General features: G+C 40.1%; 1 protein-coding gene across 2 annotated transcripts in view; it reads right to left on the bottom strand.

Annotated features, from left to right (window-relative positions):
* Nucleotides 1-24,312, bottom strand: part of ZSWIM6 (zinc finger SWIM-type containing 6) — a 112,490-nt gene that overhangs the window by 5,443 nt on the left and 82,735 nt on the right. For both annotated transcript variants that reach the window (XM_080371523.1, XM_080371524.1), the window contains 8 exons: nt 21,252-21,431; nt 19,515-19,691; nt 19,069-19,215; nt 16,039-16,185; nt 13,586-13,846; nt 9,673-9,808; nt 4,698-4,855; nt 4,004-4,167 (listed from right to left, as the gene is read on the bottom strand). In XM_080371523.1, coding sequence (XP_080227649.1) covers nt 4,004-4,167; nt 4,698-4,855; nt 9,673-9,808; nt 13,586-13,846; nt 16,039-16,185; nt 19,069-19,215; nt 19,515-19,691; nt 21,252-21,431 — 1,370 coding nt within the window. The remainder of the gene's footprint in view (nt 1-4,003; nt 4,168-4,697; nt 4,856-9,672; nt 9,809-13,585; nt 13,847-16,038; nt 16,186-19,068; nt 19,216-19,514; nt 19,692-21,251; nt 21,432-24,312) is intronic.

Below are 24,312 nucleotides of genomic sequence, written 5' to 3'. Positions count from 1 at the left end.
CTTTTCATTGACTTCAGCAATATAGACAGGAGTTAGTGTTCTGTGATTTGACCGGCTGCTTATTTGGCAAAGATATAGATATAGTCCCAGGTATATCCAGGTTATTAATTATTATTTATTTTATTATTGTTATATATTAATTAAGAAGTCCAGAGTGATGATTTCTCTCTTTGAACAAGGACTCCCTGCAAAGAAGTTCCATCATAAACCCATTAGAATTCTAGAAAAAAAAGACTTTTAAGCCTTGATTGTAGTGCCTGTATTTTACACCACTTGTGGTTATTGCCTATGTAGTGTCTCAAAACATGAGCAAATAACGTTTATTCAATAAAACAAACACTGCATGGAAATAGCATGTAAAGCTTGCTTCAGCCACGTGGACAGGCTCCACAGATATCCAGATGAAGAAAGCAAGTGGTCTTTCCCTTACAGTATCAGTGGTCATACTTTGGTATTGCCATTTGTAGCCATAAAGAGCATAACTAGTCAATCAGAGCTCTCAGCGATGATCTTTACATATTAAACTCAACAAACGCACTCACAAAACAGATTGGAGTCAGCCGCATTCATAAGAGGGTTCTCAACCCATATCCCCTCCCAACGCTAAGGTGACTTCAAAATGGCACGTAGCCCCCTGTCATATTTGTTACTCCTGCCACCTCCTTTAATCCTACACTATAGGTAGGATAATTAAGATGGAGAGATTGCTGAGGAGCACAAATGCACAGATGATCTTTGAGAAGTCTGGTTATAAGCGACTATAAGTGGTTCCAAGCTGTCCTCCTTACTGCCTTGAGACCCTGGTGACTGGCTGTACATCCCAAAGTTACAGGATAAGACCAGCTTCTTTGTTGGCCTCAGACATTGCAGCATCATTTTAACTAACAGTAATCTAAGTACGAGGTTGGAGAACACCATTTTTGAAAGAAAGCAAACTGATCTGTAAGGACCAACCCAACACATTTTAAAATACGAGAACATGCCTAAGGTAAATCATGGAACCAGCCTTTGCTCTAAGTCCTTCTGGAAGAACAACAGACAGCCCCAAGTCAAAAGGCTTTGGAGTGCAGTTATCAGTCCCATTCTGTCCACCAAAGGGAAGGAGTACAGATGAATTCCCGTACTGATGCACACACAAGTTGAAGGCCAACACATTTCCAATATCCATGATGAATTTTCAGCTTCCCCCAAGTAGAGTGAATCCAAGAGATTACAGGGTTATGGACTGAATTCTGCTGCTGGTGAAGGAGGGAAGTAGGTTAAAAAACACCAAACCCCCCAAAAACCCTGGTATGAATGATGACTTCTCTGAAAGTCTTCTGTGATTACTTCCCTCACTGTGGTTGTCTGTAAAAGGATCAGCAGTCACAAAAGCCTTCAGCACATGTAGTGGGAATATTGATAGTTCCAGTTTAGACAGTCCTGACTCAAGAGCAAAAAATCAAGACTGTACCTAGCTTCTTGACATGGAAAAGTTTCTGGACAAGCTACGCTGGAATTGGGTTCCTTTCATTTCATTAAACTGGCAAGCTTAGAGAAGCAGGAGAGGGGTCATTTATACATAATAGAAACCCCAAGGATTTCAAACACAGCATGTATTGATGTCCTGACCAAGATGGAGCTAAAGTTAATTTATACTGTAGCGCATGTAGCCAAGCACCTATTTCATTTCTACTCAATACATTCTTGTGCTACCTTCTTCCTAAAATGGAGCCCCACATCTGTCCAAGATCTATCTTATCTGTGCTATCAATTGAAGAAAGCTTCTCAACAAGTCAGGAAGTCTGAAAATGACAAGAGGACCCTGGGAATTACGTAGCTTATCTGAAAGCCAAGCTCCCTTCCACATGGAATAACCTTCACTTTGTCTTGATGTACCTCCATAGCAATTTCTTGTAGAGGAACAGAAGATCTCACCACCCGTAAGAGATACAAGAAATGGCCAGCCAAGCATGAACTGTTGCACCAGTATGAAACCTCTTCTTCACGCATATTGGAAGGAGTTTTAGTAATAAATTTATTTATTCATTCACAGGTCTGGGGGGAAAAGGATACCACTTGCCAAATACACACTGAGTGATCACCTGCACTAATTTGCTTAACAGTTCTGCCAGCAGTACCCATCTGCGTGTGTCTGCAGTAATACTTACTTGCACTGATGTAGTGTACAACAGGCAAAGAGGAACAGGAGCTCCTCCTGTACCTGCAGATCCTACAGCGCTTGTGCCAGTTAAGTTCTGAAGGAAATACCCCTGAGATGCTACGTGTCCATTTGGCCATGCCAATGACTCTTTCCACAGCCAGTTTAAAAGCCTTCCTTCTGCTGAGTCACGTAACACAAGCTGCCATCGGATTTAGGGAGAAAGAACCCTGGACTCCATACAGAGATTCTAGATTTGGGAGTAGTGTAAGAGGCTTTTCTGCCACAGAGACCCCAGTGACAGAGTTGTGAAATTGTTTGTATCACCTCATCAGCCCAGCCAGGCGAACCTGTCACTGCTGTAGCTGAGGCAGAACAGCATACCCGCAGGGACACTGCTGTTCAGTTTACTACAGGAGGGGAGAATTTCCTAGGGCACACAGATGTCGTAAGTAGTCAGATACTAGACAGTGAATACAGACAACCCAACTGCCATTAAGATGACAGGGCGGGGAAGGGGGAAGCACCTGTAGGTCACTACAGTGCTGACACTAAGGTATTTGCAGGCAACGCTTACTGCAGAAATCTACACAGTGACTTACTACCAGAACACTGCTATGCATCTTCCTTCTGGAAAGCAAGCTACCTTTAAGATTCTTAAAACACCTTTGTAAGCTTGGGACAAAACAGTGGACAAGTTCTACACCAGTTTGTTCCAATTCCTGGGACTAAGAAGAAGGTATGGGATTGTGACGTTTCTTTCACCAGATCTCAGTGAAAACATTCTGATGACACCATCAACCACAAAGGGGTAGCCTTTGACACTGAATACAGTGACATCCGAAGTGTGCTGCTACCACCAAATGATACTTGGTGAATGCCTGGAGGTGGCACAGAGGTCAATCATAAGGATCTTTCAAGTAAACAAACATTTGAGGCAGAAACATACAAAGATGTGAAAAAAAAAAATTCCACAGCAACCCTGGGAATATAAAAGGCTAACAAAGCACACGGATCTCAGCTTTCTGATTAATGACTTTAGCTTCTAAACGTCTAGAACAGGCAAATAGTACCTTTCTTTGGCATGAGAAGCAACTGGGATAATATCCTTTCCCCAGAAGTCTTTGGAGCTTTGTTTACTGAAGCAAAGTAATAAATGGTTTTCTGATCTTTGCATGGTTTTTTTGAAGAACTCCCTGAAGAGGGATGGAGAAATTTATTTTTGTTGAAATGAACTGTGTAAACTCCAAGCCTCATCAGCATCAGGCAATATTACTCCAGAAACCTAAAACCTACCTGGCTGTCTCCTTTTAGACTGCAGTCTCTCCTAAGAGCCTGAAAACCGATCTAAGGTTCTTGTATACCTCAAGCTGATTTTGATACACCTGACCATTCCACACCTTGCGGAGTACAGGATTTTGATGAAGGAAGTGAGAGAGCTGCTGTCAGCACAGTCTGCCTTAGAAGCATGTCGTTATGGGCTTTCTGTAGCAAATCAACAAGTACCTACACTAAATCTCATTTAGGGAAAAGGAAAGGAAGCAATGGTAAGAAACCACTCAAGGCCATGCAGAAAATAAAGTGCATTTCTATATTTAGAAGTAGTAATTTTAGAAGCAGAGTAATTTTGCTTTCTAGCCAGTCCTACATATACTCGTGAACCCATTGCACTGGTCCTCTCTCACCCCTGAACAGAAGACCCTGGGTCTGTGTTTACCAGTCCATTGAGCTTTGTATCAGAAAACAGAATCTGAGAACTCCAGACAGACCCCAGAGGGTATGGTCCTCAGTGCTTAAAAGCTGTACCCACCACTGGGTCAAATTCCTTTCTTCTATTGTAGTAATAATGAACGAGGGAAATACCTGAAGGCCCAACTCCAGAGACACTTTCAGAAGAGTGATGTCTGGCAAGCTGTCCATGAGTGTTGCTATTTTAAATGCATCCTGGGCAAGTTTGAAGATGTGTGATGAGGAGTGGATATTTTTCTGGATGGATTCTAACACTGTTTCCAACCTCCGAACATCACCTGCAAGGTGTAAAGAGAATCACCAAAACGGAACAAGCTCCCAAAACATCCGCAGATGCACTGCAATCGAGCCTGCCGTTACTATGCAATAGTATGACGTTTCAGTTATACACACTTTGTTTTCAGAAATTCTCCGTAATTAAATCACATATGAATGAAAGGTAAAAAACAGCACAAACTCCTCTAGTGTCTGATGGTGTTAGTGCAGTACGTGGCCAAAAGTCATCCAAATTTGTGAATTTTAGAAGTGATTTGTCCACTCCTGGGTCTCACAGTCTATGTTGTGTGTCAGAAGAACAAAAAGCTGTCACATCAGTCTCAAATCAAGCTCATCTGGCTACGATGTAGCTAGCTTAACTACTTTGCTAGAAAATTAAGTGAAAGGTTTAAGCCAGTTCAGTTTGTTGTACCTATTTCAAGCTCCTGTCAGAATGCAATTTGGATTCCTAAACACAAATTTTATCATCTGTTTACTCCATGCAATATTAAAAGCATACATTTAGTTGAGTACATAGCTGACAATAATGTACCTTTGGCTGCTGTTAGCATCGTTGATGCCAGCTCACATTGCTGGGATTCAATGTGACTTAGGGTGAACCAGCGGGGATACCGGTTTGGAACAACTGATGCAATGTGATGTGGGCGGGACATGTCTCCTGAAGGAGCTGAAGATTCCAATACTAGCAACCTGAAATAAGGAAGAAATCCTCTTTCATTAAATTGTTATACATTAGGTTACTCATGAGCAAAACTAAAACTGCAAGAACACTTGAATGTGTTTATGAAATGTGCCTTTTTGATTATAAAAAAAAAAGGTTGGAAAACCACCTCTTCTTGGGGAATCTCAGAAGTCCATTTGCCAAACTTGCCTACACCAGTGGGCATCTGCAGGAACTAACAGAACAATTAAACCACCAATTAGTCGAGACAGCAGAGACTTTCTGCATCATGCACAGAGCTGAAGTTTTTCTCCCTGCCTTGTTTCAGTCTTTAAACACAGCCCTCAGGAAGGAAAGTGCAGTAGTTCTCCACTGTACTGAGAACATGTAAATATTTTTCAGTATTTGGAACATACTTTCTTCACTTACAAATGATGAAAGTAAAGGAGAGGGATATTCAATAAGTCATTCAGATTTTCAGCTTGCAATAAATTCAGACATGAATTTATGCCCAAAAGAGACATTTTGCGTTTCAACTACGACTACTTTTTAAAGTCCTTAAACTTTCACCTACCAACATTTTATAATGTACCATAATCTGAAGTTAGGGTCTCAAAAAGCAGTGACAGTACCTTTAAAATTACTTTTCAAACTCTGTTTTCTAATCCTGAAGCAAGTTTCTTTGAGTATGTGTCAATCTACAACAGCCTTATCCACCAAGTGGAATCATATTGAGAAAATTCAGATTAACATGTTTGTTGTTGACTACTAGAACACAAGTGACAGCCCACAACAGAGACTCAGCTGATGGCCCTTAAAATAAAAGGCCAGTGCCAAAACTAGGTGTGGAAAAAAACCCAGGCATTTTTATTCAATACAATAAAGCATAATTACAGGACATGAATGGTTAATAAGACATCAAATGATAGGTAAGGCAATGTCCAGAAGAAAAGCCTTTCTGGTACTAAGGTCCTTGATCAGAGTTGACTGAGTTCTGTTTCTACCAGCTTTCATCTGCAAGTGATTTTCTAGCAGGGAGACATCTGGGAGGCCAAAGGAAACTGGATCTCTCTTGTCAATAAATTGCAACTATTGAATATTGAAAATCCAATGCATTGTAGTTTTGTGTGATAGAATATTTCTTATGAAATAAGCTTATTTAAACATGTTACCATTTCTTGCACTTAAATACTTAAGTTCTTCAGGTGACTGGACTGCGTGCCCTCTTTTCGCAGTAATATAGTTTTAAATTCCATCACTTGTCCGCAGGTTCCTGAAGCCTATGACAGTATCTTTAAGAATTCCCTGAGAAAGGTAATCTTGAATATACAGGAGTGTATCTAGCAGGCACATATAAATACAACACACCATGAAAATAACTTTTAGCAGTTACATTAACATTTTCAGATGCATGTATATGCATGCTAATATGAATATAAAGACTTCACTTTTGATTTGTATCAAAAGTCTAATCTCTTCCCTAGTACCACTGAGACACTTCTCTATATTGCTTTACATACATAAACACGTAAAACCTCTTCAGCTGATTTTTTCCAAGAAGAGAGAGTGGGGTGAAAGATGTATTATCAGACAGTTTCAAACAACAGTAAAAATCCCAACTACCTAACACAAAAAGGGATTATTAGGTTATGAGCAACAGTAAATAGACAAAGCATGAAAGAGAGACTCTTTTGGGGAAATCTTTTATAACTTTTGAATTTCATTGCCAGTTTCTATATTCTTTTGCTGTGAAAATAACTGCTGCTGTGAATTGGTGGCTTTCATGGAATTTTGGCAAGATTAGGGAACATCAGAACAAGCACAAGCAGATTTAGCATTCTTCACTTTCCCCCCTCCTTTCAAATATCAATTATTTAGCTAGGTTTCAGCAAAGCTACCTTGTGATTGAACAACACCATTAAAGTCTGGCACTCGAAGCATGGGTGAAATTCAGGCTTAACAAGGGATCAGCCAAACGAAGCCAAACTTCAAATTCAGATTCCAAGTGAGCAGTCAACTAGGTCATAGGAGATTCACGTTCTCCAAGGCTCCACTTTCTCTTTTTCAGTGTTGCAAGCAGAGAACCGCAGACAGAAGTGACCATCAAGGACAGCACAACCCTGTCCTTGCAAGACCTGAGGTGTAATGCATGAAAGGCTTTATGGTCAGCTTCCACTGATCTCATACTAGTGTTCCACCCACTAAAATGGGATTAAAAAAATGAAACAGCAACAGATGATTTTGAATACAGGAAAGTAAAACACTCCAGGGCTGCCACCATAGGTCATTGACCTGTGCAGACTGACACTAAACACTTGTATCTGGAGAGCAAGCAGCTAGAGCCTGGGGAAGTTAACTTCTTTAATGAATGTTCAAGTGAATAAAGAAATATGCTCCACTTCTAAAATCATTAGCAACTGCACAGAATTCTACAAAATACCTTCACTATTTTCTACATGAGATTTTTGTCCTTGCAACAGCTACTTCCTCCCTGCCATGGAAGAAAACATGCTCCATTTTTCCTCTTCAGTTGATCCATTCAAACTCATAACCAGGAGACAGACATTCAATCTTCATGTTTGCTTTCTTCTTCCTCCCTCAAGGCAGCAACAGGTTATTTTTCCATTTGGTTTGTACTGGGAGTCCTTCATACACTGAACTATCACTTCGGTGCAAATGGAAAGAGTAACCAACCTTCTTCAAAAGAATTTGGGAAGTGCTGAGGAATGCAGACAGACATGGAATATAAAGTATCTAAACCTGCCTTCACCACAGTTCAAGATCCCAGTCCATATTTCTGAAGAGAGCAAAATATCAAAATACAGAAAGAATGGTTATTTTCTAGGGCTGAACGCTCACCTGTCTTATAAAGCAATGACAAAAGGGCTATGGAGAACAGCCACGATTACGGTGATGTCTCCTGTGATTTTACCAAATGGAAACAGACAATTTTCCTTAAACTGATCTGTTTGAGAAGTAACATCTTTGGCTGAGATGACAGCTTCATACCAAAAGATGGCTGGAGCTCCCCATACCTGACTGAGGATTTCATCATTTGGATCTTTCACACTCTTGTTTCATTTTCCAGTTGAGAAAGGAAACTTCCAGAAAAGAAGTTTTCAGTTATGATCGGTTTCTGGGGAAAGCCCAAATCCTCATTCAAAAGGCATGGCATGCTGCCATCACATTCACTGAAGCGTTCAGTGTACTGTGCAAAGTGCTGCTGGATGTCTATTCCAGCCTTTCAGTAGTTTAGTTTAAGAAGAAAAAGTCCCCACAAACACTTGTGGAACACTTTAAGGTAGTAACTGAACATAAATACAAGGACACAAGTCTACTTTGTAAAACTGACCTTTTCGCCTAGAAAAAACAATCAAGCAAAAAAGCAAACAAAAAACCCCCAAACCTCACCAAAAAACCAACCAGACAAAAAGGTCATCCACCACATTGTGAACTATCTTGCTGATGTGGTATGACCAGGGTTATTGATGCACTTGTGATACAAGAGGGAGTACCTAGATAGGCCAGACAGCTTACTGATCATATATTTCAATGTTCTCAACAGTTCATCAGTAATGCACTTTTGTCTTCTCAATCTATTTCCTAAAATGCTAACCATAAACAGCAGGTATGCAAGGTCACTCTTCGTATCTCTCAGACTCTGTCCTCAGCGTTCATTACTAGACACCCCTGGAAGCAAAAAACCAAACAGGGCTTTGGCCTGACCCAATAGTAGCTATGTTTTATTCTTATGCATACCCTCCCACTCAGTGCTTTGAACACAGAATTATTTTCTCCTCATTTAGCTTTTTGGAGAAACTAGCTCCAGAATACACACCTCCAAACCACTAGAACACAACCTGTCTGATGACGTTAAATACTACTTATATGGGTAGTGTGTCCTTCAATTACAGTGCAATCATTCTTGATCATAATGACCAGGAAAACCCAACACTTTTTTTTTATTTTTGTTATTATTTTTTAAGTATCTGGGACTTGATTGCTCTTAGTATTCAGTTGTGGCTATTCCTTTGTCAAGCATCAGCAACAAGGTTCCTGACAGTGACTAGACAATTCAAATGGGACCAGTTTCTTCCCTGCATTGTATGGAGACAACAGAATTATCACTGATCATTTAAGCCCTTCACGTTTCCTTCAGAGGGCTTTTCTTAGCCACCATTACCAATCTGGCCTGCCTTGAGATTAAGCTAGCACACACTGAGCAGTCCCCGAGAAACATCATCTTCCTCATGACTGAAGACAAACAGAATGCAAGTCACACATTATGTTGTCATACAACATATGCCCTTTAAATTCCAACATTCACCCAGAAGTGGACAAGACTGCTTTGTTATGAAGCAGACGAAAGAAGTACTGGCTCAGACCACATTATACGGTTTCAAATCTATCATTGAGAGTTAGTTTATAAAAAGGCAAGTGGAACAAATAGTCCTACCAAACAGGCTAAGCAGCAGATGATCCTAAGACTGCTGGTAAGACAACTCTTACACCATTTTATCACCAATACCATCACACACACAAACCACATGGGTGAGAATACATGTGCTAAAGCTGTCATGTAACACAAAACCCAAGACTGGGACTCTAGAGAAATCTGTAGTAGAGAATGCTGTTTTACAGTTGTAGCTAAACACTGACTGTACAAGTTATACTGTAGTTACTACAGGCATCAATTGCTTTTTACAGATCACAGAAGCAAAATAATTTCTCCTGAAAGGGAAGAATGCTTCTTTTAGAAAAAAAGACTAGGTCTTGATTACCAAGCTTTTTCCCCCTTTTCCCAGCCTCTACTTGTGCTCTTTCTAGATAATTTGTGAATACATACCGCATGGCTCTCAGTGCAGTTTTGTATGCCAATTCAGCATCATGAGGTAGGAGAGAGGTGAAGAGATACTTGGCAAATGTGTGCATTGGAACACTCTCTCGATGGATGACTTCACCTAAACCACTATATGGTCCAGCTGCAGGAAAGAGAAAGAGAATGTCAGTCTTTACATACTACTAAACCCCAACTTCAGGACCTTTAAAAACATTCACTATACCTTCAGTTAGAAATGGTATTCAGAGACAGTCTGCCGTATAAAAGTTCAAGTTATATTGCTATTTTATGTGAAATATTTTATACAGATATCACATATATACAATGTATTACAGATATATTAAATACCACATATTCTTTGAGACAGTAAGACAGACCGCAAATTGTACAGTACTAGACACACTGCCAATGTGCATACAAATGACAGAGTGGCTCCAGTGCTCCATGGGGCTCATTCAGCAAGCCTATGGTATGCACAAGTAGAAAGTGATAATCCTAGCTTTGCCTCCACATCGTTACATTGTGCACATGAATCCCTATGCACCCTGTTGGTCTGTGACTGCTTTATCACAAATCCACCAGAAAACAAAAAACAAACAAAAAACCAAACAACAACAAAAAAAGAAGAGTAGTTAGAGTGGAAAACCATGCACCTTTAACAGAAGTCACATGACCAATCACCACAACAGTACTGGATCCCTATTAATGTCTCACCTGACATGAGATTTAAATAACGATTTAGTCTGGACTCAAGTCTCCAGAGAAGACTAAGTCAGACCTTGCACCAATGTTGATTTTGTTAGTCCATTACAGCCACATGATCTTAAAAACTATCTTTGTTGTGGGAAAACAACCCCCATTGTTGAGGCAATGGGATTTTGCTCACACTCAGTGCAGTCTGAGCAGTATTTCAACTTCACAACAACAGTGTCAGGATTGACAACAACAAAGTTAAACACAAATATTTCCTTCCCGAGTTCTGAATGTTAACAGTGCATGTGAATCCCATTTTTACATTTTTCATGCCATCTCAAGACTGTTTTTCCTGTTAGTAGAAAAACTGCACCAAACAGCTTCTGACTCCAGAAACTAGAGGTTCAGGCATTACATGTTGCAAGATCACATGTACAAAATAAGAATCTTACGTTAAGTATTACTGGACTATTATGGCACAGAGAGCAGCCAGCAGTCCTAGAAGTTACTACTGCTTCTACTACAGAATACACCACACTTGGATGAACAAATGGCTGTACAAGCACACTTCTTCACTGCAGTGTCACATGTGCCATTTAAACTGCTTCCAGCAGTGTTTCAACCAATATAGCCATCCCTACAGCAAAGCAGATGAGAAGCAGATAAGGAGAAACCACCAAGCTGTTTCAGCAATGTTTTTCTGACTGCTGCCTCAGCACAATGTGCCAAGATAAAAATCACTAGGCATGAAAAAATTCTGAGCTCCATAGGTGGGCAATTCTGAAGACTGGGATTGATTACAAAGGAAACGTCAATGAAGATTTAGTAGGTGACAGCCTGTCTCAATTTAAAACGAAGTTGAAAACCATTCAAAACTAGATGGCATTGCTTCAATGAAAGAAGCCATTTCCTGTATATTTGCCAGTTGGTAGTCCAGTTAAAAACTCAGTTAGGACATGAAGAACACATGACAAAGCATTTATAGGAAAATATATTCTGCCATTAACTTAGCAGTCAATCAAAAAATTGTAACAGTTCTTGCAAAACAGTCTTACTTTCTGCTTTCCCACGCACTTGAATGGTAGCTACATACAGCATGCATTAATCTGCATTAACAGCACAGAAATCAGCTTAATATTGGATTAAACTTTATTGTATCTACAGAACTTTAACCATAAAAACACAATTTATGATTAGCACCTTAAATCACTGCACAGTTTTTCCTCCATGTGAGCTGCCAGTTTCTGCCTGACCTGAAGCAAACTGAAGTTACTGCAGGAAAGCCAGATTTCTCAGCCCACAGCAATACAAGACCATCATTGCACACTGCTCATCACAACAATTTTGTGAGTAGTTATATTAGCAGATTTCCTGCTATGATCACTTACTACTGTAAGAAAGCATTAAAAGAATTTCAGTGATCAAAGTAGTGAACTAGAATTATCAGAGAACACTTTAGAGAAATCCTGCCATTTCCTCATAAAGCATCCTTAGCAGTAAATAGATGCAGCAAATTGATTTTTTTAATCTATAGGATCCCTGTATGGTGGTTAATAGCTGGATCCACTGAGCAGCTGCTCTTGTCCAAAAGTCATAAAGCAGCAGTACAGCCACATCATAATGGAAACTCTCTCCATGGTGCAGCTTCTCTGCAGTTTCAAATGGCACCATTAGTAGGTACCCAAAGGCTTTAAAGATCTGGGCAAAAACAGTGACTCAGAACTGAGAACCCTAAACAACATACTGTACCTCTTCCATTAAACAGGAAGTTTTAAAAGACAAACGTCTTACAGAAAAAAAAAGCAAAACCTGACTGCTGTGTAACTGTCTTCACAACTTACCTAGAGCAGAACCACACACTTCACCATCCCTTGAGCAAGCACTCAAAAGCTTGAACCATACCTTTGGCTAATTGTCTACTCTGAACTTTCTCTTCCATTTAAAAAACCAAAAAACAGAAAGACAACCTCAGAATGCATGAGACTACTCTCTGAGCATGTCCAGCCTTTTAAAAAAGGCTAAGGCAAAAGCATGCACTTCTTCATACAGATTTTATTGCAACACACCAGCTAATTCCCAAACACAAATTATCTTGGTCAAGATTCAGTCACAAAACGTCCCCGTTTTGATGGGATACAGTTGATTTTCTTCTTAGCATCTGGTACAATGCTGTGGTTTGGATTTAATATGAGACTAATGTTGATAACACACTGATGTTTTAGTTGTTGTTAAGTAGTGCTAACTCCAAATCAAGGATTTTGCAAGTTTTCCATGCTGTGCCAATGAGGCAGTGCACAAGAACCTGGGAGGGAGCAGAGCCAGGACAGCTGGCCTGAACTGGCCAAAGGGATGTTCCGTACCATAGAACGTCACGCCCAGTATATAAACTGGAGGGAGTTGGCTGGGGGCCACTAATCACTGCTCGGGGACTGGCTGGGCATCAGTGAGAGGGTGGTGAGCAACTGTAATGTGTATCACTTTTTCCCCCCCTTGGGTTTCATTCCCGTCTTTATACTTTTCACTACAATTGTTGTTGTTATTATTACTTTATTTCATTTATTAAATTGTTCTCTACCCATTAGTTTTACACCTTTTTCCTCCCCATCCCAACAGCAGAAGCGGGGAGCAAGTAAGTGGCTGTGTGGCACTGAGTTGCCAGCTGCAGTTAAACCATGACATGAGACCAGACCTTAAGCCTCAATATTTGACCACATATTTCAATTTTCACATATGATACAAACTTCACAGGCAAGCAATTTTCCAAATTGCTGCAAATAAAGTGTTACACTTCTGTCCCAGCAATTTTAAGTTAATTTTGAGGTTTTCACTTCAGAACGGAGGTAAAAATCTTCACGCATTTACAAAGCTGCTGGTCCCTTTTTCAGGACACAAGAACACTCAAAATTTTGCTACCTGAGAATTGCCTATACTATTTAATTGTGAGCCTGGGTTGTATAATCAGGATACTGAGATTATGACAAGCAACAAATCTAAATAACAAAATGTAATCAACATTAAAAAAAAAGGCTTATAGGTCAATAGATGCCTTATCTCTACAGTCACATCATTTCTGAAGTGTGTTTGATTTTCATAAGAGATTGGAAACAAAACACCATCAAAGAAACATCTGAAGTACATAAGGTAGTTTCCACATGAATACTAGTTCTGTGCTTGTGTAAGTGAAGAGAGTTTAAGAAGCAGTTAGCATCTATATATATTGAGCTACCTTCTAATAGGAAGACTGCTTGTTTTCGAAAAATCTTCACCAGAGTATCATCCAATTCAATTTCCAGTAGCTTAGAAATGAGCTGCTCCTCATTTCGACAAACCTTCTCTTGTGCATACAAGCCATCTGGCATTATTCGTTGCTGTCCCAGCCCTATCAATGCTACTTCCACAGCCAGCGTTAAATAAGATTCCCCTTCTTCTAAGAACTTGTGTGCAGGCAGGTGCTGGTACTCCAGAGATTTGCATTGCCCCATGTTCTCTGTAAGGAATGAAGCAGAAAGAAAAACACATCAAATCATTCTAACCCATAATCCACAACATGAAGAAGTGCTTCCTCTGTTAGTATTAAGTTTTTAAAATTATTTAAATTACTAGCACAATCTCAAAATCCAACAACCCCATTTAAAATATCCCATCCAATTCCACATGGCAGAAATACACAAAGCAATTAAGTTTTAAATAACCCACTCAAGTAATAATAAAAGTTTTCATTTTTAAACTGCACAATTTAGAGAAAGGTAGTTTCTCCATCTGTGTGTTAATGAGGCCAAAATTGGAAGATTCCTTTTGATTTTTTTTTCCTCCACTCATTTCTGTATGTGTAAGGGGAAGGGAAAGGTGCTTATACACCTGCATAGATTTGAGTTGAAGCTATCAAGACTATGCAAATACCATAGCCCTGAGAACTCCGCAACTTTAAAACATCCCTTGTTTGCTAGTGCTCTTTTTCAGGTTTATTTATTTGTTACAGTTGTATATATGATAAAAATGTCTATTATTAACACCAGAAATCTTACTTTTGGTAAAGATTACATGTAAATTCCACACAGACTAAGCCCCAAATTGCTTTAAAGAGTACTACCAATTCATCTGGCACTTCACAGACACACCATTTCACAAAATGTTATTTCAACCTGTGGCAGTTTACAGTGTAACTTGGGAACAAAAACTTATAATGGACAGATGTAAGGAGATGGACAACTGCAGCAAATGGAGAGCCTGAATGCATTTGGTACACTGCATAAGCATGCACAGGACAAAGTTACTTTTCAAAACACACTTTGTATTTCATGGGATTGATTTGTTGTTTTGGTTTTTATATACATAATTGTGAAGAATCTGACTTCTGATTTCTTTTAATTTAGAGGTTCTTCCAGAATCAGTGGATATGGGGTTAGAAATTTATTACAGACAATCTAGTTGAATAAAAGGAGTTTTGAGGCAAAGCCCTGAGAAGGTTGCTGATAGTTCATCAGTAATGCACTTCTGTCTTCTACAAAAAAGCTGCAGGTAGAGGGATGAATCCACAGTTCCTGTCCACACAGGAGGTGGTAAGAAGCTACTGCAGAGGTGGAAAGAGACTGAGAATAAAGAATTAATCAGTTAAGCTCCTGGGAATCAAATACTGAAATTAAAATGGGCATACACATCCTATCCTAAATCACGTAGCAATACCGCAACACTGCAACTTGTATCATTATAGATCATATACGTGCTCAATTTTAAGTGTTCTGTCATCAATTTGAAGTACACTATGTACACTTGTAAGTCCAGTAACGTCCTGGGCTGCATTTGGGGGAGGGCTGCCAGCAGGCTGAGGGAGGTGATCCTTTCCCTCTCCTCAGCACTGGTGAGCCCACACCTGGAGCACCATGTGCAGCTGTGGGCTCCCCAGCACATGAACATACGGGAGCAGATCTAATGCAGGGCCATAAAGTTGATTAAAAAAATGCAGCATCTCTCACGTAACAAGAGTGAGATGACAGGTGGGATTATTTAGCCTGGAAAAGAGAAGGCTCAGGAGGATCTTACCAAAATGTATAAATATCTGATGGGGGAATGTAAAGAAGACAGTGCCAGACTCTTCTCAGTGGTATCCTGTGACAGGACAAGAGGCAATGGGCACAAACTGAAATACAGGAAATTCCATCTGAGCATAAGAAAACACTTTTCTATTGTGAGGGCTGTTGAACAATGCAAGAGGTTGCCCAAAGAGGCTGTACAGGGTTCTTTCTTGGAGTTATTCAAAACCCATCTGGACAGCCCTGGGCAATCTGCTCTATGCCACCCAGCTCTGAGTAAGAATACATGTACTAGATTATCTCCAGAGGTGTCTTCCAATTGCATCAATTCTGTGATCCTGTGATTTTCTGCAATTTCTCAGAGAGAGAACACAGCAACATATGTAGAGAGGGCTGCTGCTATAAAGTCTTAGTTTTATTTCAAGTACGAAATACAGAATTGTCTTCAAGAATGAGTAACTGGTATTTTTTTTAGTGCTTTCGTATTTTACTTTAAACATTTTCTCTCCCTTCTGTTCTCTTAAGGAATGTACATGTGAGTTCTTATACTATAAAAACACTGGCTTTGAAGCTGGCTCAGAAAGGCAAGATAGAAAAATGCCTCTGGTAAACAAACACATGGAAGACTGCTCCCTTTGCTTGGTCTTACCCGTGAAGTCTGAGAATCCATGGAAGCTCTCATCATCCACCCTGCAGGCTTCCATGAGGCTACTGAAGAGGGTGCCAATGGGGTCCAAAGGGTGTCCCACCCAACCTTCAAGATTACTTATTGAGGTTACTCCCCTATGGAGAAGTTCTGTGACAGAAAAGACGGAGGGAGGAGGGAGGGAAAGAGTGTATGTTAGCCGTACAAAACAATTATAAAATTAAAACTGATTAAAATGCTTAGTACAGAATTCAAAGTATTCCCAGTAGCTTCTGCTTAGAAGAAGAAAACAGAATCTTTCAGGGTGAATTCACTGCTGTTTGTGAATATGTTGAAAGAGGGAAAAAACCAAAAAGAACAAAGGCCAAACACGTTAAGTACTAGCCAAGTGAATCATGGGTCAAAAATTTCAGCTGCAGTGTCTTTTGAAATCTCTTACTTGATACCAGCAACTCTTCTGAAAACATCTCCTGAAAAATTACAGCAAAGACTTTTTTTGGTAAAACATTCACCACAGTTTCCTCACTCAGACACAGCATCATTTTTACATTTCAGGTTAACCTGATGGCACTGAAATAAATGAAAATATTCTAAAGTATGTTCCAATTCCATAAATAAAATATGAGCTTATCCTGCATCTAACTATTTATTGATGTAATAAACTCAGGATGACAGCTTCCTTAAAAAATACAAGAATAATAAAATGTTTAAATGAGGTATACAAGAAAAGATTGTCCTTTAAGTGGATCAATTGCATTTTTTTTTGTCATTCTAAAATTTCAGTCAAATATCTTCACAGAGACTTTGTTTTGTAGCCCTTACCCATCATTCAGTTAGAACATGAAAAAATTGTTTAGCACAGTGAATTGAAGGAAGTGTGTTGTGGTAATAGATGTTTGAGATTCCCCAAATTTCTGTGCCCTCCCCCCCCCCTCCCACCAAGAACCTTATAGCAACAGCTCCCCTTTGACTCCAACTCCCAACTTTTTTCCTCTTAGACACATACATGACTGGACTATGAGAGATCAGACACATTATGGGTCACCATGTGTACAACCCATTATACATGCTCTGTTTCTGTCTGTTACTCCCCAACTTCTACCTGCCTCTGCTCTCTCTTGTTCATGAAGTGCCATCTTCCTAAGTAACAATATGTACTATCACTGAGCTTTTAAATCCTGATTCTTGCCCACTTAAGTGTGTAGGGCTACAAAATGAAACAGTCACAATGGAGGAGGGTGTTGGTTTTTTGGGTTTTGTTTGGTATTTTTCCCCTCAAAGAATCCACTAGCACGTAATACAAAAAACAAACAAGTAAATCATGGTCTTACTGAAAAATAGCAAGTACTAAAGACAACAGGCAGAAGCAAGTAATAATACCAAAAAGGATTAATCACAGTGACTTCTTACTGACTCACTTATGTTCTATATATTCTACTGTGCTTACTTATGAGCTTCACTCCTGTCATACCAAAAAAAGGCTTCAGTCCTCCAGTCACAGACATTTAAATTTAAATCACACAAGTGATTCCACGGACATCAGAACAGTCACATGACAAGCTAAGTAGAAGCCTGTGGTGTTTGATGAACTAAAATATAAAGCTAGTCTGTAGCTGCAGAATTCATCTGCTTATAGAGAAGACAGCACATTTTTCAGTATTAAAAGAGGTATTTCAATAATTCCACACATATGAGGAAAAAAAAAACCAAAAAAACCACAAAAACCAGGGAGTGACAACACAGAAATGACAAACCTCTGTTTCGGGATCAGATGGATTGCTTTTCATAAACTCCATTTTTTATTTAAAATATCATAATATTAGTTGACAGCTATAGAAACTGCTCAAAGGGAAAAAGAACTTAACAAAAGTATTGAATGTCTAGCTACTGCATTAGCAACTGGGAATGAAAAGGAGTACTACCATGACCAGCCTATTCACAGCAGACCCTTCACACCTGCCAGTGGTACGTACACACACGCGCACACACATTGACACAGGCCCTCCTTTCTTAACCCCCAGGACTGAGAAGCTAGAGAAGCTGCAATGCTTTTAAGGACCACTTGTTAAGTAAATACACATTACATTATAAAAAGACTTAAATTCTACCAAGTAATAATAAAAAGTGCTTTTAAGTTTTTTTTCAAATCCAGGATCCATAATAGTGCTCAAAAAACCCTACTTCCTTGGGTACAGTGGGGGGAAAAAATATGGAGGCACACAGGAACTCTTAGGTCTTTTTTTTTTTTTTTTTTTTTTGAGTCAATTATCTACCTTGTCTTCTAAATGCTCATTTCTGGGAAAACATCTGCACACACACTTGAAAAATGTACACATGACTTCACACTGGTATTTCTGCCTACAATGCATGAGGATAAACATAGTTAAGAGCATCAAAGAGGATCTAAAATAAAATTTGAATGAAGGGTTTCTTGTAGCAGCCGTGAAAGTAATTCTGGTTTTATAAAAAACAAAAGTGTTAGCCCCCCCCCCCCCCAATCTACACAAAAACCCAACAACCAATCCACCTCTACTCAAAATTTTAGGCATTTTAAGAGACTCTTCTGGAACAAGCTGCTAAATCTGATGAATTTCTGTAGTGCAGGCTTTGCCTTATTGTTAGCCTCAATGTCAACTTTATGCTTCAACCTTAGAAATACACACTTAAGCTGAATTGTGTGTCAAAAAAAATAGTCTTAACACACCTGACACACCAAATGCAAAGCTGTGTTTAAAATCCCCTAAATTACACAAGGTATCTGCTGTGTAACCAAAAATCCTGACTGGGATAAAGGCCCCATCGTGCCAGAGCTGTTACAGAAGGCGGAACAGAGCCCTTGCCCTGCACAGCACACAACCCGGCTTACACAAAACCTCTGACATCCAGAACAGGACATCACCACGATGATTGTTTGGGCTGAAGAGTTAAGTCACCTCTTCTACTTTAGTTTCAAAACTGGTTGAACACCACAAAGTTCCAGTCCAGTGTTGTCACCTTGCACATCCTTCGCCCTTCTCTCTTCCCCACATTTACCTTTCTTCTGAGCCCGGAACATTTCCAGCTGCTTCTGCTGCTGCCTTCTTAGTGTATTAACAATGGCTATCGCTAGCCTCAGTGCTTCTCGTGGGTATCCATGAGATCGTAACGCATCCACCCTCGCACAGGCTGTAGGAACATGTTCTAAAATGGAGAAAATAATTGAGGAATAGCAATGCTTCCATGTCTGCAGTGGCCTGTTTTGCTAGGTTACTCAAAAGGCCTTTTTTGTTTGGTGGGTTTTTTTTGTTGTTGTTTTCATTTTTGTTTTTAAAACTACACAAGAGACTTAAAGGCTTACTTCTGAGCCAGCATCTCAAGGGAGCTTCTGTTCCTTTTGCCAGGCTTTTCATTCATCACCCCACCATCCCCCCAAAAATAAAGCCATAGAAATTGAACAAAGCAGCGAGTCATGGAAACGTCTTTCCGGTTTAGCCACTTACCATGCCAGAGGGGCCACCCCTGAGAGTCAAAGAGCAAGTTTTCAGTGTCGTCATGGTAACAGTAGTTGGTGTACAGGTCACTGCTGATAATGTGCTGTAAGTGGCTGTCCTGCCAGTGCAGATCGCACGCCTCAATGGCTCGAGTGAACACCGTCCGATGTGGCCTGTTTGATGAATCTGTCATTTTCACAAGTACAGAAAACTGCATCAGCTTTTACTCATTCATATGTGAATCAGTCATTCACAGTACTCTTGTCTTCTGCCTATTCACCAGCCCCGACCGACAGCAGGCTGCTCTGCCCCCCTCTGCACCGAGCAGCCCGCAGATGACACGTCACATCCTGCTAGTACCCACCAGCTCACACCAGGTGCGTACCATTCGCTTTGCGTTCAGAGGGATACCTACAAACCAGTCTGACTGGTGCCAAAGAGGACATTGCAGAGGGAACAGCTAGAGATGAAAGACATTCAACAGCACATATGGACTCCTCTAAAAACATACCAGAAAGTATATGGCATGCAGCTACTCAAGCACCCCCAGCTTCTCCCCTCCTCAGACCAAGAGCTACCAGGATGAGGGATGGATAAACATCGCATGGAAGATTTTTAGCTGTTCTCTTTGAGAAGTGACATTAACTTTTGAGGAATTGTGTAATTTTTTTTGTCATAAACATATATCAATGCCATAAAGTGAGATATGAGGCCATGGGCTGGACATAATCCTTACTGGATATATACGTATGGCAACCCTCCACATGGCACTGTGTCTATGAACGTTGAGATGCAGTGTCAGTTACCACTAGCCTGCCCAGGTTGGGCTGAACATCATGGGATAACAGAAAGCAAAACACCTCTTTAGGGATCTGTATGCTGGAAGAACTTCTGTCCCCAGCTAGTTGCAAGATTTAAAAATGAACCAAGTCTACTTCTTTCAGAGGTAATCTTTCAAGAAAAGAAAGAAGAAAAAAACATTTAAGTCCGAATCTGCCACCTCCCAAGCATTTACTTTTTAATCTTATCATAATCATATGAAATACATATCAAAATACTGAGGGTTTTTGAGGATTATGAGGTTATCTTCCCAGGTAAATACCCTGCATCTTCCCCAGTAGCCATCTTTCCTTGAAGAGGACTGGACAAGGCTTCTGTCAGGTTTGATAATCACATTTTAGATATAGAAAGCATGATATCAAATAAGAAAAAACACCTCCTCCAAGACAGCAGTCTTGCGTCTGCACCCCACACACACCTGGCAATGCAGACTGCACATACAGAGCATATCACAGACAGCTGCTTTAGTTTTTCACACACAAGTTTAATGCAGTTGCCACAGATCTCTCTTTAAATAAGCATCAAAGGCTTTATAACTGCAAACAGAATAAAAAAAACCAACACCAGAAGGAATACAAGATTATAGCCCAGCAAAGAAACAACAGCCCTTTATATGACATACTTCAAGGACATTCAGTTTTCATGCAACACGTACGTAGAAGCACCAAGTGAAAAGTTGTAAGATCTAAACACAAATACTTGCTTTGAAAACACTGCAGCCCCAGCACAAAAAAACACCTATTTACCCTTACTGCAAAGATAGTATTACTCAAAATAATTTTGGCTGGTCTATCCTCAACAAGAAAGTTACTTGTCCCAGGAAAGAATGCTGAATTCCGCAAGGCTAGAGTATATAATATAGAGGTTATGTTATATGTTGCAATCAGTGCGTATGTTTAGGCTCACCTTGGTTAGCATTTGCACCCTGAGGCAAAGCATTGGTTAAATTGGGCAGCTCGTTTCCATGGTTTCCATCTTCCCAGGGACAAACATCCACACTGTTCCATTTTTTCAGCTGTTTTAGCCAACTGGACTTCTGCTCCAACTTGCAGTGGGGATTTAAGACTATACACATCCACAGAGCACCTGATTTTAAAAAAATTGCTAAATTATGTTTTCTATTAAAAATGCAGCAGCCAATGACTAATTGCAAACTTCTGTACTGTAACACTTTTTCTCCCCTAAAAGGCTACACTGCTTGCTTCCTAGCTACACCTGACATCAGACTGAATTCCTGATGCAGGATCTTGGAGCCAGAGTGGCCCATTTGAAGCAGTTGAAAGACTGTACCAAGCCAACTTTCTCAATTAAAAGGCATTAAGAGGTCTTTTGCATTAGAAAATACAGTGTTCACAATGTGTAGCTCATCAGTCAAAAGCGAACAAAAATTCACATCAAGTTACAGCAGGAAATTACTCCAGTGTTTCTTATTTTTGTACCAGAAGCAGATCTTGTTTTCTACAAACAAGAACTATGTATCTTCCAGTTTCACATCACAGAAACCAGAAGAATTACATTAGTAAGACATGTATTTTGTAAACATATACCTCCACACTCAGAACCCTGCAGAAGTACTGCTGATCATTCCCAGATACATCTGCGTCTCAGAGATCCAGCAAATACTGGTTTTGTGCAGTCTAACAGGAGTAAGGTATTTTCACTGCAATTACTTCAGTAATGTGGTTACACTAGAAAATTTGTTTTACAATTTCTGTTTATGGATCTCAAAGGGAAAGACAATTTACACTGACATTTCACACATACTCTCACTTTGGAACCTGCTCCCTGAGACTATATAGCAGGGCAGACATTAATACATCAGGGTGTCTAGCAGCAATTTTCAAATGGAAATATTTTTCTCTAGATCAGCTGTCTTTTCATCAGTGTGAACTCTGACAGAAGTATGAAGACATCTGAAAATACTGTTTAGCAACAGTTCATCTGCTCATTAAGAGCGTGCCTTATACACTGCATGAGGTTCAGAGAATACGCTTGAATGATGCAATCTTCATGACAGGCTAAAAAAAAAAAAAAGAATAAAAATACAGCTGGTTCTTCTAGGATAATAAAATTCTCACACTCAAGTATTCCGTTGCTAACTAAGAATGCAAAATGGATACCCAGAGCACAGGCCACCACATTACATTCATTCCTAAAGTAACTCGGCATGCGGTATGCCACAGCACAGGAGCCAGTGAAAACACAGCTTGATCCTTAAGGTTCCAAGTCCGCTGGTATTCAGAACAACATGGAACAGGGAAGTAATATCAAAAAAACCCTGAAAACCACAATAAAATATGATATGGTGCAGTTCAGAACACCAGAGAGACTACACTACTGTGGATTATTACTGCAAAGTAGTTAAATACAGTACAGCAAGTGTTTATCTTTTCGGTTTTTTGTTTGTTTGTTTTTTAAGTGCCTGAAACTAACCATGGGTGTGAACAAGGCCAATACTATTTTTAAAAACTTCTTTTTAAAGAAATCAAATCATATGACTTTCTTTAGACACACTTGTCAACACACTTCACTCTCCAAAGAGAGTCAAGTTACAACTGGTTCTTGTTATTATCAACGTATTCAGCACTGCCCAAGAAAAACAACTACATTTCTTGCAGTCTGCAAAATAAAACAGAAGATGGGGCATATTGGAAAGCCTTGGAGAAGTTAGCTTCTGCTGGCTTTTTTATTTTCAAAATCAAGTATCACTTGGGAGACTCCTTAGGGAGACACTGTGCCTCTCCAACATCTACAACAACAAAAAAACCATTTAATACTTCATAACCAGATTGCCAGTGTTTTCAGACTTAAGCAAAAGCAAAGCAGACCTGAACCACATTTGATAAGTATTTCCATCATCCAGCAAGGCGGAACACACACTACTGATTGCACCACGTCCCTACAAAGTGAGTGGTCTTTTCATTTTCCGCATTTCAGAAACACCACCAGGGGCAAAGGAATTCACTAGCCCTCATCAAAGGGCCTCCACTACGTATGCGGCACATCTAGGCGGCCGGAGAGGGAAACGATACGCCGAAGTTTTCAACTCCCTTAGAAAGAAGCTATGTCACACATAAATACATTGTTAGCAGTGACTGACCGAGAAACCCAGGCTATTTTTATGGAAATTAAGCGCAAGAACAAGTGTACTTCCACCAAACCCCATACAAACCACTTAAAATTTCAACAGAGCCCAACGGCACCCTGCTCCCAGTGACTCCAGGGTGAGCTGCACACACATCTAGACCTCGGCCAGCTTTCACGGCTGCCCGATTCCCTGCAGGAGGAGGAGAGAGAGGCAAAACTCCCCCACGAGAAGAGAAGGGAACAGAAAGAGCCTCGGGCTCAGCTCCTGCAGTGCTACAAAGGCTACCATCTGGGAAAGGATGCATAGTGCCAATAACCCTGCACTCTTCAGCCTATTTGGGTTTCTAGGTTTTTTTGCTTGGGGTTTTTGTGTGTGTGTTTCTTCCTCCCCACCCCCCCGCATTGTGCATTTGCCTGTGTTCATATTTCTTCCTCCTCCTGCTCTCTAAATGCCTTTCCCCTCCCCCGACATCTGCTCCATTCTGGATCTTTCAATTCCCTGGTTCTCCTCCTGTCCTAGCACTGAAACGTCTGAGGAAAACATCCACTTGGCCCAGATTTTTACCACATGACAACTGGAAGGAGCCTGGAGGATATTATTGCTATTTCATTCTGATGCTGCTCAGTGGAAGCCCCCCTGAGCTCACCCTTAAATGCCACCACCAACCTGAAGGCTTACACTGGCCTCAAATAAGAGATTCTCTTTTTTTGCCTAATAGCTCCCTTACAGGGAACTGCTGATCACACTTACCCTCTACTACAGATAAGGCTTACAGAAAAATGAAGAGCCACTACTTGTAATTTGAGGGGATGGTATCTTAATTCATTTCCAGTGACTTCAGCCTGGAAACTGCTGCTGGAGAAAGTGTATAGTTAAAAA

This window comes from Falco punctatus (assembly GCF_963210335.1).
Source record: "Falco punctatus genome assembly, chromosome: Z".
Lineage (NCBI taxonomy): Eukaryota > Metazoa > Chordata > Aves > Falconiformes > Falconidae > Falco > Falco punctatus.
Note: the sequence above shows the minus strand (reverse complement) of the source record. Positions and strands in the feature narration are given on the sequence as shown.